Below are 22,139 nucleotides of genomic sequence, written 5' to 3'. Positions count from 1 at the left end.
TCACTGCCTGTGATCCCACTACCACTGTGTCCCACTACCTTCTCATTTCCAGCCTGCTGCTCTTACTGACCTGCTTACAGCATCACCAGGGGTTGGCTTTGGGTTCAGTGTATTTGTTCCCCTGGCAACAGCAATCTCTGCCTTGGTGCATCCGCCAGTGATGTTTCCAGCAGTGACACCCCATGTTCTGACACCCCCCCCCGCACCCCCCCCGTCTGCTTGTTTCCACTGCAGGATGGGTGCCCAGGATGACCTGAGATTAGTGATTTCCCCTTTGCTGCTGAAAGCACCTAATTTGTTTCATCTCAGGAGTGCTCTTACTGCATCGCATTGGTGGCTTGTGGCCATGCTGGGACCCACAGTGCACTGATGTCCTTCCTGTGGCTTCGCTCCTCTCGTGAGCAAAGAGCATTAAAAGCCTTTAGGCACTGTCCGTCAGTCCCTCCTTCCAGGTTTCACCCATTCCTGTTTTTCAGCCTTCAGTGTCTCTCAGCTCTTTTTGTGCACCAGAGGATGATATCTGGCTGCATTTCCTTCACCCAGCAAACCAGCCAATTGTCCAGCAGCCTCAAATCAGCAAACCTGCGCTACGGTTTTAAGCCTTTCCCATGAAACGGGTTTCCTTACAGAGGAAGAGATGTGTGACCAGCACTGAAATACGGCCGTCCTTACTCTGCTTCCTACTGCATTGGAAGCAGGAAGGGTCTGAATCTGGGAAAGAGCGTTTTTCATGTCACTTCCTGCGTCATCAGCAGGGCTGAGTTCACGCGTCATCCCCATGAAAGCACAGGCAGAGGTGATGGGAACGGCGTCTGTGTTTCCTGTCCATCCCCACAGTCCCATCACACTGCCACCACCCAAGCAGCACCACAGCCTGGCCCTGTCCTCCTGCAGCCTTCTCACCGAGGTGGATGCTGTGTGCCTCAGTTTCTCCACCTCTAAAATGGTGTTCAGAGAATCACAAGCTATCCCGAGTTGGAAGGGACCCATAAGGATTGTTACGGCTTTTCCTGGTGGATTTGGAACAAAAGTGTGTTGGGGCACAGGTGTAGAATCTCAGAAGCTGCAAGGAGCACAAGTGGAAAGGAAGGTCATTGCAACTGCCTTCTGCTTTGTTTCTTTTATCTTCTTTTTCTGCTTTCTGTTTGTTTTCTTTTTTCTTTTTTTCTCTTTTTTTTCTCTCTTTTTTAAACATTCTCTTTCTTAGAACAATGTGACTTCTCGTTTCCCTCACCTTCAAAATGTGCTTTGTATGGTTTGCTGTGCCTTTATTTCTGCACATTTGCAGTTATCCCGCACTGGTGCTGCATGTATGCCAGCAGCCACATGCTGGGCAGGGGGTACATCCACCATGGGCAGCAAGAAAAGGCATTGGGTTTTCAATAGAGACATTGGGAGCAGCTAAATACTATTATGAACCACCTATGCTGTACTTTCGGTCAGTAAGTCTCAAAGCATTTCATTAGAAGCAGCCAGACTCATAAAGAGTTCTGTTTGCTAATTAAAGGAGGAGGTGGAAGAGGAAGATGCTGGGATGAATGACTTGCTATTGTGAGCTGGATCATTTGGTTCTCGCAGCCACAGTGACTCATGGCACCTCGTCTCACCGGGTCTGACGCTCATGACTGCAGCAGATTGTGGGGCTGATAAGAGCTGCTCAGAAAAACCCTGACTTGTAGGAGGAAGAAAATCTGCCAGAAAGAATGCTTTTGTAGAGCCTGAAAGCAGACTGCACAGTGCTGGTTAATATGAGTGGATAGGAAAGTCCCCTTTCTGCCTCAGCCTGTCTTGGTGAGGGTCTTTCTGATGCTGATGCTATCTCCTTAGGATGTTCTCTGTCTTGAGGCTTTTCCTCCTTGAGGTGATTTTGTAGGTCTTTTCTGCATTGATGAACATTGTGGTCCCTCAGACCCAGCATCAGGACAGTGGTGGTGATAAGAGCCCAGGTTTCTTCCAGCTCTTGTGGCATTGTGCCACTTTTAGCTGGGTGTCTACAAGCCAGTGATCTCATCAGCTGCATTTTCAGGGACAGGAAACCACTTGGGGGCCAGCAAAGCAACTTTGCAGGAAGCTGACTGCTCATCAGAAGGGCAGAGAGATGGTGGAGAGAAGGGCTGGGCAGTCGGTGCCTGCAGTGATGTGGGCTGTATAGGACACAGGTTGCTGTCACACACTGTGAGCAAAGCCATTTTTTTCATCCTCCTGCAACCAATGGTTTGTACAACAGCATCTTGTCCAGCTATCAGCCCATCACCACTGTACCACTAAATCACACCGCTCAGTGTGACATCTACCCTTCTCTGGGTATACCTCCAGGAACAGTGACCCCACCACCTCCCTGGACAGCCCACTCATCACTCTTCTCAAGAAGAAATTTTTGCTAATATCCAGCCTGATGAGGAGCTCCAGACACAAAGTGCAGGGAACCAGTGGTGCTCCGTCCATCTGGGCTGGGTGTCTGCCGTTCTGGGAGCAGCACTGCAGCTAAACACAAGCTCTTGGGTTCTGGATGTAGCTAGCAAACTCAGTGACTTGGCATTTGGTTCTTAGCTGTGGCCTGGATAGGAGAGTGATTTTTCGGTTCCATAAAATCTGTGCCGGTGTCTGAGCCAGATGAAGGTGCAGAAAGGAGAGAGAAGGGTATGCTGAGCTCCCCAAGGGGAGCTGTGCACTGGGGTAAGCTGTTTACATACCTTCCTGCTTCAAATATTTACTGCAAGAACTCTGGATATTCTTGTTATTCGTTGCTGTACTTTTCCATCTCACTCCCCCCTTTCCGTGCCTTACGTGCATGTGGGTGCAACACATCCCCTCCTGGCAGCTGTTTTTAATGAACATGGACTCTTATGGTCAGGATTTCTTGCTTCTTGGGACTCTTCTCCAGGTCTGTTGATTCACAAAACCTTCATTAACAGCACAGGTTAAATCCATGGTGATAGCATCATCCATCCTTAGGATACACAGAGGGACGCATCCACTAATGCAAAATGCCCAAACTCTTCTGTAGAAGCTCTGAGCTTCTTCACATCTTTCCAAGTCCAACCCCTGGCACTGGGACACTCACTGCTCCAAATCAACCACACAATCATTTTTTCTTCCAGCAGTTCACTTCTCATTGCCTCTGGTGGACTCCATCACAGACCCTCACTGTTCCCCACATGATGTAGTGCAGGGAGGCCCACCAACCTCCAGCACTGGGTCTACTGCTGAACCTCATGGGAGCTATGGAGGTGGGCAGACTCTGAAATCACAAATGTGCTGCTTGATTCTTCTTAACGTTGGCATAGAAACTGTTTTTTCTTGCTTACTATATTGATTTTTAGTTTGTCTTTCTTTTGCCTTTTTTTTCCCCCATTTTACACTCTGAATGACAGTGAACCAGGGATCAATGATCCTTAATAACCCGATCTCAATAGTTCAGCTCCAGCAAAGGGACTCATCACCCATTTCTACCACAGCAGCTTTTTGCTCTGCAGAGTAACTAAGGTGGAGTATTGACATCTGCATCTCTGCTTGCTTGGAATGGGTTGCAGGTGTGACCTTGCACTTGACAAGAGAGAAAGAAAACCTCTTTCTGCTGAAAATCAATGCTGGCGGTGTGGCTCAGCCAGCAATGGGCACCGTGGGACCAGCACAGACCTGGCACCACGAGAGCTGCAGACTCAGCCCAGGCTGGGTCTTGTGCTCTCCTTTAGGAAGCCCAGAGCTGCTGTCTGTACAGACACTGCATCACACGACGAGGCATTGATATTTCCGTGCACGGAGGTGCAAACTGCTCTGCACTGTTGTGGTGTGTTGGTTTCTGCCGTTGCTGTGTGAGCAGAGTGCTTTTTGTGAAGAGCAGGAGGAAAACCACTGCCCCTACCTTTAGAACTCGATACTTATGTATTAAAGATGCATTCTCCGGACTAGCTAAGCAGTTTTTGTGTTTTAAAATAATATATTAAAACCTCAAGCTATTAACTGTATGTAAAATCTAGGTCAGGAGAGCTTTCTGCTCAGCTTTATTATTATTATTTTTAGTCTGCAGTTTTTGGAGTCTGGGAAATCGGTGCCATTGGTTTCGTGCTCTGGGTCACATGTGCTATTGGGAAGCCTGTGGTGTTTGCAGACTGGCAGTGGGAAGGCTGTACAATTCAAAGTACGGCAGAAGTGATGAAACACACACTTTCTGCAGAAATAGACAGCAGCAGTACCGCTGTTTTGCATAACTTTTCTTTATGGTTCAAGAAGTGATGGTTTGCTGGGGACCTTAAAGACCACCCAGTTCCAGCCCCTGCCATGGGCCGGCGGCAGCTCAGCTCCCCCTCCACGTCTTCAGGCACCTCCAGGGATGGGGCAGCACAGCCTGTGGGCAGCGCCGGGGCCTCACCGCCTCTGCGTAAAGGATTTCCTCCTTAAATACGAGAAGGGTTGCAAGAATGCAATCGACTTGAGCTCGCTGATCCTTGAGAGCGTCAGCGGTACAGCGCATTACTTCGGGTTGCTCAGGGGCGTCACGCTGACGGTTTTATCCCATCCGCACCGAGAGTGTGAAGTTGGAAGGCAGCCGGCCAGGACCCCGCTTACCGCTGCGCTCCGTACCCACAACCCGGCTCGGCTCCGCTCGGGGCGCGGCGCGGTGACGGGCGCGGGCGGCAGCCAGTGTGCGGCGGGGGCGGGCGGGGCCGGGCCGGGCGGGGCCGGGGCGCTGCTGCGGGCCCGGGGCCGCGGGAGGCGGCGGCTGCCGCTCGCCCTCCGCCATTCATTCGGCCGCATCGGCGGCGGCAGCGCTCGGCGCCCGGCCTCGCAATGGCCGACCCGGCCGTCAACGCGCACCTGGAGGGCATCATCTCCGACTTCGAAGGTGGGCAGGGGGGCTGCGGGGCTGTTCGGAGCGGGGGGGGGGGGGGCTGAGGGATGGATGTCGAGGGGCTGTCGGGCGACCCTAAAGGCGAAGTGAAGCTGGAGGATCCCCGGCGCCGCCCGCATCCGCCCCCACCGCCCCTGCTGTGCGGGGCAGAGGTGGGTGAGGCGCTGCCCCGGCTCTTTTGTTTGGAGCGGACTCACCCCGTCCCTATCTGTTAGCGCAGGATCGTACGGGACGCTTTTCTCTGCTGCTTTTTCCGAGTTGGTTTACTCGCTTTTTCAGCTGAAAACACGGCTGTGACGCAGCGAAAAGTTTGTGAATCCCCGGGCACCGGCCCTTGTGTGAATTCCCAGATTTTGGATACGAGCACAGCCTCAAAGTAGCCGCGAAGTGGATAATGAACCCAAGTTTCAAAAATATCCTTAGCGGGAGCTGCCTTAGAAAGCTTTGCGTTTGTCGCGTGGCAGAGCTCCAACTGCCCGACGGCACTGCGCGGCTCGGTGCCGGGGGTCCCCTTGCAGCCCGTGTTTGGAGGGATGGATGGATGGATGCCTTCTCCTGGGTGCCCGCTGGCTTTCCAGGGAAGGGAGGAGAACAGAAGCAAGTGGGAAGTGTGCTGTTGCCTATCTGTGGTTCCAGATAGGCTTTGGGGATGTCTCTGCTGCAGCCATTGAGAGGATGGTTCGGGGGAGCTCATCTCAAAAGCAAAGCTTTGGAAAAGCGGCAACGTCCCTGCACTCAGCGTCCTGGCACTGCCCCAAACTCAGCTCTGTGCAGCGGTTTTTAGAAGGGGGGGAAAAAAAAAAATAGTAGAGATCTGGGGGCTGTGATGAAAGCTTATCCAGCGGCCGTGTGTGCTGCTATAGGCTGAGAGAACTTCACCGCCTCCTGGTGAACTCATTCTTGCATTCTGCGAAGGAGCAAAGTATTGTTTTTCCTGCTGGGAAGCCGAAAGCCCCTCGGTTCCTCTTCCAGGTCGGGCAGGAAACGGGTGGCAGGGCTGGGGGCTCGGTGGGCTGTCCTGGGCTCTGCAGTGCCGTCACCCCGAGCTGCAGCCCCCATCTGTGTCCCCTCTGTGCAGCCCCTGGGCTCCCTTCTGCAGCCGGAGCGGGGGTGGAGGGTGAGCAGGAGGCCGAGGGAAGCCACATCCTGCAGCAGGGCTGGGGCGAAGGGAATTGGGGCATGGAGCAGCCCCAACACACTGTGGGTTTGTGGAACTGGGCTCACAGGTGAGTTCAGGGGCTTGGGAGCTTCCCCAGTGCTGGTTTGGTCACAGACTGCCTCCATGGCGTTTAAATCCCTGAGGAATGAGAAACCCCAGGGAGCCCTGAGGCTGCTTGCTCTGGGCTGTACGTGTCCTTCAGTGGCACTGTGGTGCTCTTCCTCAGCCCCTGAGGCTGTGTGCTCCCTTCCCTATGGAGAGGCTTCGAGAGCCTTGCCCTTCAGCGGGGATCCAGGCTGTGTTTCTCAATTTAATTAGTTCTCTGGGTTGCACAGCAGCTTCCCAAGAGCAGGGCAATTAGTTTTTGGCCCGTAGGGCTGTAGATGCAGTATTCGTGTCTGCCGGGTATCGTAACCTTGGCCAATCAGCCAAAAGTACCATGCGGCAGCAACGCTGGATTGCTGGCAGCCAGAACCCTCTGTTCTCCTGAACTACCTTGTCCTGAACACCTTGTCCTTGTCCCTGCCTGCTTTCCTCCCAGCATCTCTGCCCCACAGGTGCCTGTGGCTGTTAGATTACAGCAGGCAGTGGTTTAGGGGCTGGGCTGTGGGCTGGAGCTGTTACCCTCAGCTCTATGAAGGGTGCAGGGGCCCTTTTTGGAGTAGGAAGGGCTCACAAACATTCAGCTGTAGCTCAGCTTCCAAATCAAAGCAATGTATGAACGGGGAACATAGCACAGCAGGCTGTGTCCTGCACATGATGGAGATGGCCACGTCCAGGCACCTACATGCTCACCAGGTTCCTCAGCACAGGAACTGAAGCTGTTTCTTTGCCTGGCAAGAGTTTCCTTGCTTTATCTGGAGGAGAGCGGCACGAGGTCTTGCAGTTTGCCAGTGTTTGCAGAACGCCGCCGTTGTGGGTTTATGGATTTTGGCAGATCTTCAGCAGCATTGCCAGTTCAATTCTGCCTGAAACCTGTCCCTGTGAGCAGTGGGAATGAGGACCTGCAGCAGTCAGTTGTCTGGGCTGTGGCACACCGTGTGTGGTGTGTGAATGCTGAATGAAGCCCAAACCATCCTTATCTCGCTCGGACTGAGAGATGCTGCAATGTGGTTCTGTCTGGCTGCAGCCCTCCTGGTGGGACTGTGCAAAGGGGAGGTGCACCCTGCTCATAGCTTTTGGTTGCTGTGGTTTTCCTGCATCCCATGGTGTCCATACAGGGCTTGTTGTGTAGTTCCTGGAGAGGGAGAAGAGCCTATCCCTTGTGGGGATGCTGAGACTCCTTGTGCTGGAAATGGCTCACAGCAAGCAATGCCGAGCTCTTTGCCAGTGCTGTCAGTTAACACCAAATCTGTTTCCTTGTAACAATGTTGAAACACAACATTTCCTAGCGGATACAATCTGCTAACAGTAGTCCTGTGGGGCTGTAACTGCCAAAATCACAGGGTAGCACAGTGGGCTTGGAGGCATCTTCCATGGCTGGAGCCTGGGTAGGAGCAGCTCTGACAGCACCAGGCAGCCTGGTGGGATGGCCCTGCTGCACAGCTGCTGCCCCACTGCTAATATTAGCAGCAGCAGAGGGACGGTCACAGCACTGTGTGGGTGATGTGCCCTGAGTGCAGTCCTGTGTGGAGCCCAGGGAGGGAATGGCTCGTGTTTCCCCGTGTGTCCCTTCTGGTCAGTGGGTTTGCATGGTGAGCTCTCGCGGGGCTGTGTGACGAATGGTGTGCGAGGCTCAATGCCTGGAAAAGGAAAAGCAGAAAGCCTTTTCAGATTGCATCTCGGATCATCGCAGCCCTAGGAGTGAAACGAAGCTCCTGGAGTCCAATTGTTGCATTTCCTGGGCTGTCTCTAAAACATCACGCTGCGGCCAATCCCATCTGACCCTCCTTCATCTCCGTCTGCTCATGGCTGCGTTGCTCCTTGCAGCTCTGCAATGTGGTGGGCTAAGCTTTGCTGAGAGTTTTCTCCCTTTTCTCTTCTTCTGATCTGCATTTCTGAGCCCAGATCAGGCTGGGAGCTCCCCGCCAACCCTCCCATTTCATGCAGAGATTCAGAAAGTACCAGTGGAAGGCAGGAGCTGTGTTGTCTCCAGCACAAGTGCTCTTTCTTGTGCCAAACGGAAAAAATTGTCTCTGCCTGGATCCAGCAGCAGGGATCTGCAGTTGTGGGTTGTTTTTTTCCTGTGTATATTTAGTTCCTTGGGAATACAGAGGTTAGGAGGGAGTGGGAAAGGGGAAGCACAGGATGCGGATCTCTCTGTTCACGTGAGCTGGTCTGTGGGGGCAGTCTTTGGCCCACGGTAGAATGTAGGATTGCCCAGATATCGGTGTTTACAGCCATCAGGTGCAGGGAGGGCTGGGCTATGTGTCCTTAGGGATGGGCAACCACTGCAGCACAGTGCAGAGTGTCCTTGGCTCTGCGTCATCTTCCAGTGCTGGTGTTAGTGGCGAGCTCTCAGTGTGCATTTGAGAGCCATCTTGGACACAGTGTCACACTGTCCCTTCCCTCTGAAAGGTTCCCTTATGATCAGACCGTGGGTGAGTCTTTGCACCTGGGCCAGGATACAGCTTTGGCTGTGCCAGCATTATGCTGGTGCCTGGGTTCCTCCAGGTCTTGGAACTCATGCAGCATCCTATTCCAAGTGCTCATTGCATTTGAGAGACCGTGCCTACATCTCTTGGCTAACAAATGCTCACCGCAGTGTCAGAGCACTGCTGCCTCCCTTGTCCTGCAGCCTCACAGTTGGGTGCTGCTTTCATTCTTGCTTTGTGGGGTGCTGCTCTGTGCCTTTTCCCAGGAGCCAGAGCCCAGGCAGCTCCACGAATAGCCCGTGCTGGGACTTGTCAGAAATCCAAAGGCAATAATGGAAAGCCCATAATCACTCCAGATATTCATGTTTCTAACTCTGATATTTGATATTTAAGGCAATATCTCTAAGCAGTACTGTTGCGAGGCTTGTTTCCTTTCCTGACCTCTCTCCCTGTGCCGCAGTAAACTCTGCAGTGCATCTTCCTCACTGATACAGCGGGACAGGAAGACAGCAATGATGCCAAATTGGGAGTAAGCTTGTTTGGAGACTTATGGAGCACTGGCAGATCGCACCCATTGCTATAGCAGTGCCCCTGCTCCCTCCTTACACAAAGGCCATGGTTAGGAGCAGCCCTCGGGCAGCTAGGAGGCTTACTGCTATCCTCAACTTATTCCAAAAAGCTGCCCCAGATTGATGAGAGCTCTTGTCTGCTGGCACTGTGACTCAGGCTTTTACCATGATTGCTTTGTGAGGCTGCTGGCCAGAGCTCAGCCCTTGGGGCTCCTGGGGACATCCAGGCTGGCTATCGACTCTTTGCATGCCCCAAGGTGAGGCATTGGCTCCTGCACTGGAGTTAGGTGACGAGTTGGGGGCGTCTCCATGAGTGCTGCTGTTCCTTGGCTGGCTGCAGGCATTGGCCAGCACTCAGAGCTGATCCGCGTTGAGACGTTCTCTTTCCATAGAATCATTAAGGCTGGAAAAGACCACTAAGATCACTAAGTCCAAACCCAACCCACCCCCACCGTGCACCGCTGACTGTGTCCCCCAGTGCCACGTGTCTGTGGTTCTGGAACACCTCCAGGGATGGTGACCCCACCACCTCCATGGGCAGCTGTGCCAATGCCTCCCCGCTCTTTCTGAGTGGAAATTTTTCCTAGTATCCACACTGTGCAACCGTCCTCCCACTGCAGGAGGTGGCAGTTGTGTGACACACAGGGCACTGCCCACACAGATGACCCCCTCCTCTCACCACTTCTTCTCATTTATCTCAGTTTTATTCTCAGTACCAGCATGTTGCAACTCCACCCATCATATTATCAAGCTGAGATTGAATCACTTAATGATTGAATCACTTTTATCACCCAATCCCCTGCCACCGAGGCTCTTCACCCGCCAGAGTCGCTCTGACATCCATTTGAGTGCCTGGAGCTGGGACCTGTGACTCATCTCTGGAGGTGTCTGGCCCAGCAGCTCAGTGCTATAGTTTCCTAAACCCAGCTGTGCAGGGCTCATGCTTGCTCTTAACCCTTCATAGCTGTGGTACCCTGCAAATCAGCACTGAGGCTGATATGGGGTCTGCAAGTCCATCTGCGTCATCATTTTGCCTTCTAGGCAGTAATTGTAAAGCATTTTGGAAACATTAGTGAACTAAACCAAATCTGCTCTGTCCCCTGGGAGGCAGAGAAGATTTATTTCCTGCTTCTCTCTCCCTTTATGAAAGGAAACTGGAGCACAGACCGGAGGCAAAAGCTGTGCAGAGAGCAGTTCACAGCCAGTAATGCAACCATGTGGGGTACGGGGTACACCGTGTGCTGCATGGGGTTGTCTGTATGGACACACAATGAATATAAGGGATGTAAAATATACTGGTGTGATCTGGAAGCGTTTTGCTGAGAGTTAGTGGTTATATAAGCCAAAGTGTAGCAGAGAATCAAAGCTAAAACCTTTCTAGAGCTCCATTATAGGGACTGGAAATCTGAGATTTTGACTTAATCTGTGCGTGGATATTATTTTTTTTTCTTTTCTATTCTTGCTTCCAACTTTGCAGTTGGGCTCCCATTGCTGCTGGATGGCTGGGTTTGCTGCATCGGTCTGAGGCTCTCTTTGTAATCTGCTGAATAGGAGCAAAATGCTGCTTGAACAGCTTTGCTCATGTCAGAGCTCTGACTTGCATTTAGCCACAAATTTCCTCCATAATTCAGCTCTTGTTAGGGGTTGCACAGTTCACAAAGCACTGCGTGGTGACAGCGTGGTGCCAGCATTATCCTACATGCAATCTCTGTGTCAGACCATGAAATCTATTAAAGAGCTTCTTACTGATGCTCTCGTGAAGTTGGAAAAAGGAACTGCGTGCGCACAAACCATTCACAACAGCAGATCATCATTCCATATACATTGCACAGCTCCCTTCCCTTCTTGCTACAGGAGCTTTAGGGTTTATACACAGCATCCATACAGCCTGTGGGTACATGAGGAATACTGTGCTTGTTCCTGCAAGCTGCAGCGTCTCATGCCTTTCATTTGCCCAGAGAAGTGGTGAACGTCCCATCCCTGGAAGCACTGAAGGTCAGGCTGCACGGGGCACCGAGCACCCGATGGAGCTGTAGATGGTGGATAGGCTGGATATGAGGATCTTAGGTTGGGTATTAGGAAAAATTCCTTCTCAGAAAGAGTGGTGATGCAGAGGGGAGGTGGGAGAGTCGTTGTCCCTGGAGGTGTTCAGGAACTGTGGAGATCTGGCATTGAGGGACGTGGTCAGTGGGCATGGTGGGGGTGGGCTGGGGTTGGGCTTGGTGATACGAGAAGTATTTCCCAAGCTTAATGATTCTGTGATTGTATGACCCCCTTCATTGCAGGGGGGTTGTGACCGGATGAGCTTTAAGGGTCCCTTCCAACTCAAACCGTTCAATGATTCTATAGGGCATCCACCTTTGCTTTGGATGCTGGCGTCCATCGGCATCAAAGATGGTGCTTTCAGGTAAGCAGCACTGCAGTGCATCCCCAGATGTTCCCGTGGTAACCCAGGGAACCATCCGAGCTGGGGCTCAGTCTACATGGGGAGCGTCCTGCTGCCCAGGACAGGGCTATGGGCAGCTCTGCTGGCCCTGAACAGTTAATATGTGGGTTTCAGGGGGGGGACTGCTGAAAGCTGACACCTGCGGCCGCTGCCTCCCCCTTTTTCCTCCCCGGGAACAGGAGGTCGCCATCTGGTAGCAGTTTAGAGAAAGTCAGCGCTCTGAAACGATACCATTGTATCGTGTGAAATGCCGGGACGACTGGCTGCCCTATTCCCATAAGGCTCTTATGTGTCTAAAAACGCAAGGAAAGCTTTCAGTGCTTAAGCAAGCAAGCAAATGTAACCCCTGGGTTACAGAAACCATGTGAGGGGCAGAGGATGTTTAATGGGAAGCAGCAAGCCCGGGGCTCACGTTGCAGAGCAGCTAGCACAGGTCCTAGAGGAACCAGCATCCCTCTCTGTTTATTTTGGTCTCCTCCAGAGCTCTGTGCATAGAGGTTTCCTTGTGTAAAGCATCCCCTCGCCTGTTACTTGGGGTGTTCTGTTTAAAAGGAAGAGGGAAGAAAGAAGGAGCAGATGTTGCTCTGCTGGCTGCCCCTTCCCACGTGCTGCCTGGAGCTGTGTCATTTCTGGTTCCCAGTGCCTGTAGGGACATGAAGAGCTTATGGGCAGGAGCTGTGCAGCCCGTTGTGTCCCCTGGGAGCCCTGTGTCCAGGATCTTTCCCCCTGGAGAAGAATTAAAGATGTGTCTGTGCCTCCTTGGAAACATCTTGGCTGCTGCATGCGCTGCTGGGACTTGAACCAGACCTCTGTCCTAGTCTGCAAGATCCCCAAAGAGCAGCTCTGACCGCTGGTGCCTGACCACAGCGTGACCGGGAGGGCACAGTGTGAGCATCCCCAGTGCTGCAGCACAGTGCACAGACTGACAGACAAGCACTTTGCTGCTTCCATGACCCTGAGCTTGCTCAAGGAGTGCTCAAGCCCAGGGCGAGGGTGTGAGTTTGGGTATTTCTTGCCCATGAGCATCCCAGCAGCAGGTCGAGGCACTGCTCAGGGCTGGGACGTGGCTGTGCTTTTCCAGAAAGGAGCTTTGAGTGAGGAGAAAGTGCAGGCAGCAAAAGGAAATCCTGACTTTGGAAATACAGATTTGCTTTCTTACATGTGTCAAAACATTTTCTGAGGATAAAATTACTTTCCAAAGCACTGAAGGCCTCTGCACATGCATGTGTTGGCATTCGCTTTGGTAAAGACTTGGCGGCTGAGTTTGGGGCCAGGGACACAGAGCTTCTGCAGTTGCCAGCAGAGCCCCACAGCAGGTGCTGCCCACACCACCCCGCATGCAAGGATTAGTGCTGGGGCTGCTTGGATCTGAGCTGCCAGCTGTCCCTGTAGCATGCTGCTTCCTCACAAAGGGGTTGGCAGCAAGTGCTTTGCAACCAGGGCATGGGGTCATGGGTAGGGTTGGGTTTGCATCCAAAAGGAATCATAGAATCATAGAATGGCCTGGATTGAAAAGGGCAACAATGCTCATCCAGTTCCAACCCCCTGCTGTGTGCAGGTCACCAACCAGCAGCCCACGCTGCCCAGAGCTACATCCAGCCTGGCCTTGAATGCCTGCAGGGATGAAGCATCCACAACCTCATTGGGCAACCTGTTCCAGTGCGTTACCACCCTCCGTGTGAGGAACTTCCTCCTAACATCTCAGACACCTCATTTTAGGGGATTTTTGGCTCGTGGAGCTGCTGCCTTCCAGTGGATTGAGTCATGAGTTGCCTGAATTGGGTTGGAATTGGTTAAAAGGAAATGCGTGGAAATGGCAACACCTCTGTGTGCGTACTCCCCGCAGTGCAGGCACCCCGAGAGGAAGAGGAGGAAGGGTGATGCTGTGCGCTGACTGCTTCCACCTCCGCTGCCTCCAGCACCAGCTGGCAGGAGGATGGTGGGGCTGGGGAGACCCTGCAAGCACCAAAAGTCCCCTGGAAGGTGCCTTAGTAGGGACAGGGCCCTGCAGTCCAGCTCCCTGCTCTGCCCTGGCTGTGGGGATGTGGCAATGGAGCCTCAGAGAGATCTGGGCACTGCCAACGGGCCCCAGCACTGCACGGTGCTGGCCTGGGGCTCCTGTTGTTTTCATTAATAGGCCCGTTCCATGCAGGAAGCCGGGAGGAGGGTCCTGTGGAGCAGAGGTTGTTTGCTTTCCTTTCTTAGCTCTGAGCAGGACGGGTTATTTTTAAGCTTTTCTCTTTTTCGAGAGCTGTTTTGCTTCCTGAGGTCCATTTCTCATTTCTGCGTAAGGAGCAGGAGTGAGGTGATGCTGAGCAGGACAGCCCTGGCCACGCTGGGGACTGTTGTCAGTGGAGATGGCATCCCAGAACCAGCTGTGCATTGAGGGTCACCTGTGCTCAGAAATGGGAGCACAGCCCTCTGGGTCAGGCTGGACACAGAGCAGTGACCAAACTTGCTGGAGGTCAACCCAGGCACCAACATCCCTATGCAACCAGCAGCAGGAGATGGATGTCCCATCCCAAGAGCTGCAGATGGGCAAGCTTTCATGCTGTCCTCAGGCAGGTCAGGGTCTCCTTTGCAGAAGGAACACCACAGGGGCCCAGGGCTCATTTTGCTCTCAGAGGTTGTCCAAGCCATTTCCAGCCCTAATGAGGAGTGGTTGCTTTCCCAGCACCCCAGTACTCCATTGCCATGCAGTGTGGGCATAGGAAATGATGTTTGATGGCTTATCATAGAATCATTAAAGTTGGAAAAGACCTCTAAGATCATCAAGTCTGACCCTAGCCCATCCTCATGTGGCCACTAACCATGTCCCTCAGTGCCACATCTCCATGGTTGTTGAACACCTCCAGGGATGGTGACTTCACTGGGCAGCCTTCTGTGACCCTAATCACAGCTTTGCAGCTCTTCCTTAGACTTTCTGAACCCTTTTTGTGTCTGGGCTTTGACTTTCTTTTCATTTTTGCAGTGGGGCCCAGAAAGACTTGGAGAAAAGCCATTTCTGGGTGTTGTATGCAGCCCAGCCCTCCGATAAAGGCAGGGGATGGCTGTATTCCAGGAGCTGTGCTGAGGGCCGTGGGCAAGATTGCCTTGGGCTTGGGGCACTTTTAGGGGCTTGATGTCAACAGAAGAGACTGTGTGTTCCCCAATGACGATCACTAGTGCCATCTTTGCTTTTGGTGATAGCAAATGGACAGAAAAGAGCTGACATGGCAGAGGTGATTCACAGAGAAGCAGCTGTTTGACTTGGTAACAAGCTTTTGATACAAAAAGAAATCCCCAAAATGCACGGCATAGGGACATTTCCAGAGGGGCGTTTGCAAAGAAAAGAAGCTCACCAATATTTCCTTTGCTCTCAGGTTCCTTGAGAGCATTTACTTTAAACTGTCTGTTCCTGCAGACACATCTGTCATTAGGTAATTAGGCTTCTTTATTGAAGGAAATAAAAAGGAACTGAATAGGCTGGCAGGAGGAGTGATGAGCAGGCTTTAATTGCCCACCATGGACAGAACTGTGATCGCAGCCATCAGGGAGCTGGTGGCGTGTGGCTGTGCTCCATCCCCTGTCAATGTCCCCTTCCTGCAAAACTCAGCCTAGGCTGGCCTTGCACGTTGTTTGGAAGCTGGGACTGGGGAGAAGAATGGTAGAAGCGTTATTAGGGATGTGACAGAGAAAGGAAGTGGTGGAGAACTCTTCTGGTGAGCCCAAGCTTGGTGCTGGAGAGCTGTGGACCTGCCAGATTAAATCTCAGCTTGGGAGCTATTTAAAATTGATTCATTGTTCTTGGAGTGTGATAACTGAGAGTTAGATGCAGATCTCTGCTTCCTCCTGAATACATGGAAGTGCAGGACGAGGCATTGGCACAGGCTGCCCAGGGAGGTGGTGGAGTCACCGTCCCTGGAGGTGTTCAAGAACCATAGAAATGTGGTACTTAGGGACATGGTTTAGAGGTTGTGGTGGGGATTGGGTCAACAGTTGGACTGGGACTCTGTGCCCAGGTGTTGCTCACCAGGGAGATATAAATGAGTTGGCTGGGTGCCACCCCCCAGTGGCAGCACGGGGTTTTCGTGCTCAGCTTGCCTGCGCGTCGTGTCCCTGACACAGCCTGTCCCAGGCACACCGTTGCTCCCCAGCACTTCTCCTGCTGGAGACTGAACAGTGTTTTTGGGTATTCCCCCTAAAAAGGCAAAACAGCCCTGAGCTGCTTGTGTCAGCAGCTGTGATCACGATCTGCTGGTGAGGCTGAGCCGCAGCGGCTGCCACGTGGACGCTTCCCTGCCCTTCCCTGCCGGCAGCTGCAGCAGATGGTTCCCATTGCTGAGCACAGGAGCTGCTCTGCAGCACCCCGGTGTGTGCCAGGGGCTCTTGGCTGCAGGACAAGGGGTAACCAGGGGTGCCTGGAGGGAAGGCTGTGCTCAAGTCTCCCTGACATTTCTGGTGTCTTGTGTGATCTCAGTGTGGCTTTCAAAGACTGGAGCTCGCCCGCAGTGTGCTGTTAGAGGAAAGGACGGGTGGGCTCATTGTGTTGAGTGGCGCAACCCAGCTCAGCCTTCCAGGGGAGTGTACAGTGGGGCAGGGAGCATTGCCTGGCGGATGGAGGCTGCCCTTGGTGATGCTCCATCCCCTTTGTCAGGCTGTGGCTCGGAGCCAGCAAGCTGACACTGTTGTCCATCAGATTTCCTTGGAAAGATTCCTGGCTGTAGAATCCGGGCCTCCCAGCTTGCTGTTTCCTGCACTGGGGGGGTCTCATGTTATTGTTTTTCAGCACTTTGGCTTGAATGATCTCTAAGAACCGTTTTTAAGGATATGAGCTTTTGTGACTGCCACCTTTGGTTTTTTTTGCAGCGTTATTTGGGTTCTCTCTTCTGAGATTTTCACTTTCCAGATTTGGATTTGGATGGCAGCAGTCAGTGGGCAGCTGGTGTTTATCCTTTGGGTGGGAGAGGCGAAGGGAAGCGTTTGGAGTGTTTGGTACTGTACTCCACTGGGCTGGGTGCTGCTCCGGCTTTCTGGGGCTGCATTTCCTGCTTCATGTTCCAGCTTCATTCCCGGGTTTGTTGTTTCTCTGTCCCTCTGTCCCCCACGTGTTAAATGGGATTGTGAGTCCTCATGGTAGAGCAGAGGAGCGGTAATGGGGTCACATTACCGGAGGTTTCTGGAAGCGTCTCTTGAGATGCTCAGATGGATGGTAACTAAATTCTGAATTCTTCTTAATTTCTTTCAGCTCTGAAAAGATCTTTTGAGGTCGAGGAGGTAGATCAGTCTTCAAATTCCTCCACCCCACAAAGACGGACCCCGAACCCTCTCCTCAGGTCCACCGTGTCCAGCTCCACGCAGAAGTTTCAGGAACTCGGTGCCAGGAACTCGGAGCCATCTGCCAGACATGCAGACCCCACAGCCCAGCGATCCCCCAAGGCCCCTCTGAGGAGAGTGGAGCACTCCGGACCCAAACTGCCAGAGCCGGTGTCCAGAAGAACAGAAATCTCCATTGACATCTCATCCAAGCAGGTGGAGAACTCCACTTCGGGGTTGTCGAGGTTTGGCCTCAAAAGAGCAGATGTGCTGGGGCACAAAGCCCCGGAGCCAACCCCGCGCAGGACTGAGATCACGCTCGGCAAACCCCAGGAGCCGGGACTGCGGCGGGCGGACGCCCCGGCATCGAAGATCCCCGAGATGCCCCAGCGCAGAGCGGAGCCGCCCAGCGCTCCCATGCCCGACGTGGCCACCAAGCGCGTGGAAATCCAGGTAGCCAAGGCTGCCGAGGTGCCAGCCCCGCTGGCACGGCAAGTAGAGAGCATGGAGCACGTGCCGGCCCCACAGCCTCCCCAGGCAGAGCCAAAGCCGCAGCCGGTGCTGATGGAGAGCCCACCAAAGAGAGAAGAAGGTGAGTACGGCCGCACTGTGGGTTGGGAGCTTGGAGCTTCCAGCTCGAGCAGTGATAGCTTTCGGGGCTGAGCTTGCATCTTGTCTCATGTGTCTACATACATGGCTGTTAGACTTGGTTTTATGTTGGCTGAAAGAGCTGTCAGTTGGAATGAGACGTGCTATCGAGCTTGTAAGAAATGAAATGAGCAAATGCCAAAAGCTTGGGTGCCTGCGGAAGAAGACACTTCTGCCAGCACAGACCCGCCTGCCTGTGCAGCATCTCAGAAAGCCTCTGACATGCTGGAAAATGTGATGGTTGTGGAGGTGTTGTTGTGATGGGTTGTTGTTTAATATTGTTGTTTATAGTTGTTGGGCAGAAACAGCCTCTTTTTTAGCAGGAGTCAGGGTTTTTCTTTTTTCCTGCTGGTTGCTGGAGCCAAAGTCTAATAACATCATGGATCAGAGCCAGTATTAAACTGGAGCCCTGCCTTCTATTAGCTGCATCTTGTTTTCGATTAATCCCGTATTAGACATGAAAGCCAGCTTCCCTCCCCCACTGGCCGTCATTTACCCTCCTTAATGTTTTAGAGATTTTTCTCTTTTAGCCTTTAATTATGTTTCCATTCCTCATCACGTGCTTGCTCTTTCCTCTGCGGAGCTTTGATGGGGAGTAGTGCCAGGGTGAGACCCTGCGAGCTCCATGTCTGCCCTGGGGTCCGGCTCCTGTGTTCTTGGATCCCATCCCAAGCCTTGCCCTGCCATGTGCCCCAGCTCTATTGCTGCTGCATGCAGCCAGTCTCAGATTGGTCCTACCCAGAAAATGCTGCGAGGTTCAAATGGGCCCTGCTGCTGGGGTTTGGGGTTTTGGTATGTACGTGCAGTCTGGAAGCAGACGAGGTGTCCACGCTGAAGCTGATGTTAGATCTGTAAGACAGGGGTGGTTTTCTCTGACTGTGAGCACGGATGGAGAGAATGAAAGGCTCCAGTAGGCAGCAGGCTGGTGCAGCTCCATCTGGGCATGGCTGGGGATCAGCAGTGGGCTTGACCATGGGCTCAGCCGGGGCCTCTCTGCTGGGTTTTATCCCCAGAAGCAATGAGGAAGTTGCCAGGGGCTCTGTTGTGCCCTGTGCCTGACCTCACCCTGCTGAGTTTGGGCTGCTGTGAGCTCCTCAAGCTCTGAATGTCATGCAGCTGGGCACTTTAAGAGCAGAAGAATCTGAGCTGCTCAACGCCCCAGCTGCACAGGGGGGAAAGGGGGGGCTCTCTGCATCAAAAAGGACTCCAGAAACTCAGGACAGCTGCTGGGGATGGGTTTTAGCAAAGAGCCCGGCTGTCTGGGGTCTGCCTTACAGAGCAGGACAGGCTGGTGCTGGTACAAAAGGGGCTTTCAGTCTGGGTACATCCGAAAAGAGCCAGGAAGAGAGGCTAAAGGAGCAGGAAGGGCTCTGGCTCCTTCTGCCTGCTGGTCAGCTCAGGCACACGCCCAGACCTCGTGGCCATTGCTCACCAGGCAGGGGTGGCATCTCCTCAGGGTGCCCTGCAGGTGAATGCAGGCTCATTGCTGATGTGACTCTGGCCCCAGAACAACCTCTCAGGTGAAAAACATGTTGTGCATGGCAAAGGATTGAAGTCCTGTTCCCACTCTGACCCATGGGATGCTCCCATAGCACAGACACCCTGGCACCTCATGCCTTGCAGCTCTGGCACAAGCAGCTGCACCGGGGATGTGCCAGCTGCCCCCAGCCCCATGCCAGGACACGCAGCCCCCAGCTGCTGGGCTCAGCTGTGCTCTCTTGTGCTGAACCCTGTGTCCTAGAAGAGGTGGCTGGAGGAGGGCCATCTCCATGACCAGACCCTGAAGGAAAGCAGTGGTTGCAACTCTGGGCTTCATTCGGGTAGAAGCAGTGGTTCTCAGTGTGAGGAGACTGCAGGAGGAGCTCTGATGGGGCACAGGAGCAAGAAATATTTGTTCCCACCTCTGTCTGCTGCACTCTCTATCTCTTCCTCCCGTGCTCCCTGAGGTGCATCCCCCGTTCTCTTGCAGGGCTTAACGTTGAGTTTGGGGAGCTGATGACAGGAGGAACACAAGCAGCCCGACGTGGGGCTGGCTGTGCTCCATGCTCTGCTGGGCACAGAAACATGTTTTCAGAGGCGCGTTGGAAAATTCACAACTTTACTGTTGTTGTTTGGGGGCTTGTGAATTGAGTGAGTGTTGCTTTCGATGTCGGCTTATTCATCTGGGAAAGCATGTTGTTCTTTGCATCTTGCAAGTCTGTGGTGATTGGGAGGGAAGAGCAGAGAAGTTCATGCTTTTCATGCCAGCTTTCTGTTCTGTCTCTGCTTCCCCAAGATGTGGACCTGTTTGTATCTGGGGTTCTGGGATCACAGCAATGGGTTAAAAGGATCCTGAGTGAGAAGTGGAAGCCCTTCTGACCTGATGGTCTTTCTGGTCTCTGCCCATGGCCTCGCTGCCCACGTCTCCCATTGCTGTAGCTAGAAAGGTAGATGGGGGTGGATGATGTGAGTGCTTGGAGCTGTCACCCGAAGCAGAAGCTTGACTTGTGCTACAGCCACGTCTGGATGAAGCACATCTCTGTGCTGTTGCACAGTGATGGGTAAAGCAGTCTGAAATGTGCACAGGAGTGCAGCTCTTATGGAGTTTTCTCCCCCTCTGGGACATCTGTGTGGGTGCCAGGATCCCTGAGATAGCAGCAAGCTCCCTTCTGCTGCTGCAGGAAAAGCACAAGGACTTCAGAAGAATGAAACAATTCAACTTTTCCATTCTTATTTTTTCTCCAGCCTGGACCCCTAAGGCAAGCTTTGTCCTTAGAACTTTATTTTTCATATAAAAGCTTCATTAGAGTTAGCTAAAAAAAAAAAAAAGAGAGAGAGAGAGAAAGAACTTTCCAATCCACAAAACTCGTGAAGGACATCTCCAAAAAACAGGGACCCACTGCAATCTGCTGGGGGCACTGCTGGGGGCACAGCCCCAGTTGTCCTGCATGGGTCATTAGGGAGCCTTGCATTTGGTGTAGATCTGTAGGGACAATGCTGAGCACAGAGGCGGGGTTCAGAGGGACCCAGGGGCCGCTCGCACAGCAGCCCTGCCACAATAAAGGGGTCAGGCTTGTGCGGATCAACAGTGAGTAATCATTTCCAGCTCCCTGAGCTGCACAGCCATTTAACTGTATGAGGAGATTAAAGCTGCAGGGAAACGTTTCCTTAAAACCAGCTGACACATTTGGGCTAGATTATGAGTAGTCTTTTTTTTTTTCCTTCTTCTTCTTCTTCTTTTGCTGCTGTTGTTATTATTATTAACAGGAAAAGCGCCTACAGCCTGAGATACCAAATGGAGAGGCTGAATGAGAAACACAGAGTTCAAATCCGTGTGCTCAGGGCAGGTGCCAAAAATGAGATAATCTGGAAAAATGGAGTCCTGGAGGAGCAGGGACTTGGAAGGAGAGCATGTGAGGAGCCTGCATGCGGAGGGGATGCTTGTGTCCCATCACAGGGATGTGTGCTCACGTGGTGGGTGTCTGCATGGGGATGGCAGCAGTGTATGCCCATGTGTGAGCAGCTGGGGTGGCTCATCTGGTCTCATTTTGGGCTGTATTTGGAGCAGGAAGGAGGCTGGGTGATGTGGTTGTGCCACATTGCTGTCCATCCTTGACCATCAGGATGTTGCTCCCAAATGTGTGGGCTGCTGTTCAGCTCAGGTCATTGCTATGCGAGACACATCGGGGATGTAGGATTTTCTTTGGAGACAAATGGCAAACAAACGGAGAATTCACTGTCTCTCTGGAAGTCCCTGAGGGCCTGTAGGAAAAGCAGTGATCTCACCAGTGGGGGTTCATCGTGCGAAGTAGTGGATTCCCATCGGAAATAGGACTCTTCCCCCTTCCCTGCCCTGCCCTGTCTTCTTTGAAGCCGGATGAGGGTGAAACTGTGGTTGCTGAGCATCAGAGAAATCATGGCCCTTCCCCTTCTCAGCTGGCTCTGTGCACGAGGCCATGCATCCATGTGCTTACTCCCAGAAGCTTGCAGGGACTGCATAAAGGCTGAGCTTCCTGGACTGGGAGAAAGCAACCAGGTGCACCTGGCGACATGCTGCTGCAGTGCTGGTCCCACAACCTGGTGGGGTCTGGGCTGTGAGCCCCATGCAAGGCCCTTCCTGCTGTACCCATCCTTCTGCCGGATGTGCAGCTCTGTCTGGGAGCAGTGGGTGTCATGCACAGAGCAGACTGAGGGGTTGCTGTGTTTATCTTGTGGTATCTGTGTGTCTGGAGCCCATAGTGGTTGTGCTCTGGAACACACTCCCCGCCCTACAACTCCTTTGGCATCCTCCAGCTTTCTCACATTTGGGTTAATCATCCCACAGGCTGATAAGGCAAATAAAATCCGTTATCTTGACCAAGATAAAACAAACAGTTTGCTTTGATCTCTTACAGTAAGGGCTGGCCGCTGGTTGTGTGGCTTCTCCCTGTTGGCTGGGGGAGGTGGTGGCAGCAGTGGCGATGAACCTTCTGCAAGGAATAGCTTTTCTTCTATGCTATTTCTAGATCTGTGTCCCAGCCTGAGATGTTTCTGTTGGCCAGTGGCTGGGAGGACACCGTAAGCTGGGTACGGTGCCAGCGCTGTAAACTCTGTGAGAGGAATTGAGGAACTGAATGGAGATTATATGGAGATTACTTTGTTTTGAGAAGATCAAACA

General features: G+C 52.9%; 1 protein-coding gene across 2 annotated transcripts in view; it reads left to right on the top strand.

Moving 5' to 3' along the window:
* The window catches only part of SEPTIN9 (septin 9), a gene marked incomplete at both ends in the record, with an annotated part of 65,728 nt that overhangs the window by 14,526 nt on the left and 29,063 nt on the right, over positions 1-22,139 (top strand). Inside the window, 2 exons of one of the 2 annotated variants that reach the window (XM_079544361.1) lie at positions 4,792-4,846; positions 16,788-17,447. In XM_079544361.1, the coding sequence (XP_079400487.1) occupies positions 4,792-4,846; positions 16,788-17,447 (715 nt within the window). Of the gene's footprint in view, positions 1-4,791; positions 4,847-16,787; positions 17,448-22,139 lie in introns of those variants that run through there. The other variant, XM_079544360.1, reaches the window with a different exon arrangement.

Source organism: Tetrao urogallus (genome assembly GCF_951394365.1).
Source record: "Tetrao urogallus genome assembly, chromosome: 18".
In the NCBI taxonomy this organism is placed as follows: domain Eukaryota; kingdom Metazoa; phylum Chordata; class Aves; order Galliformes; family Phasianidae; genus Tetrao; species Tetrao urogallus.
The sequence above is the reverse complement of the archived record's forward strand: the minus strand, read 5'-3'. Positions and strand labels throughout refer to the sequence as shown.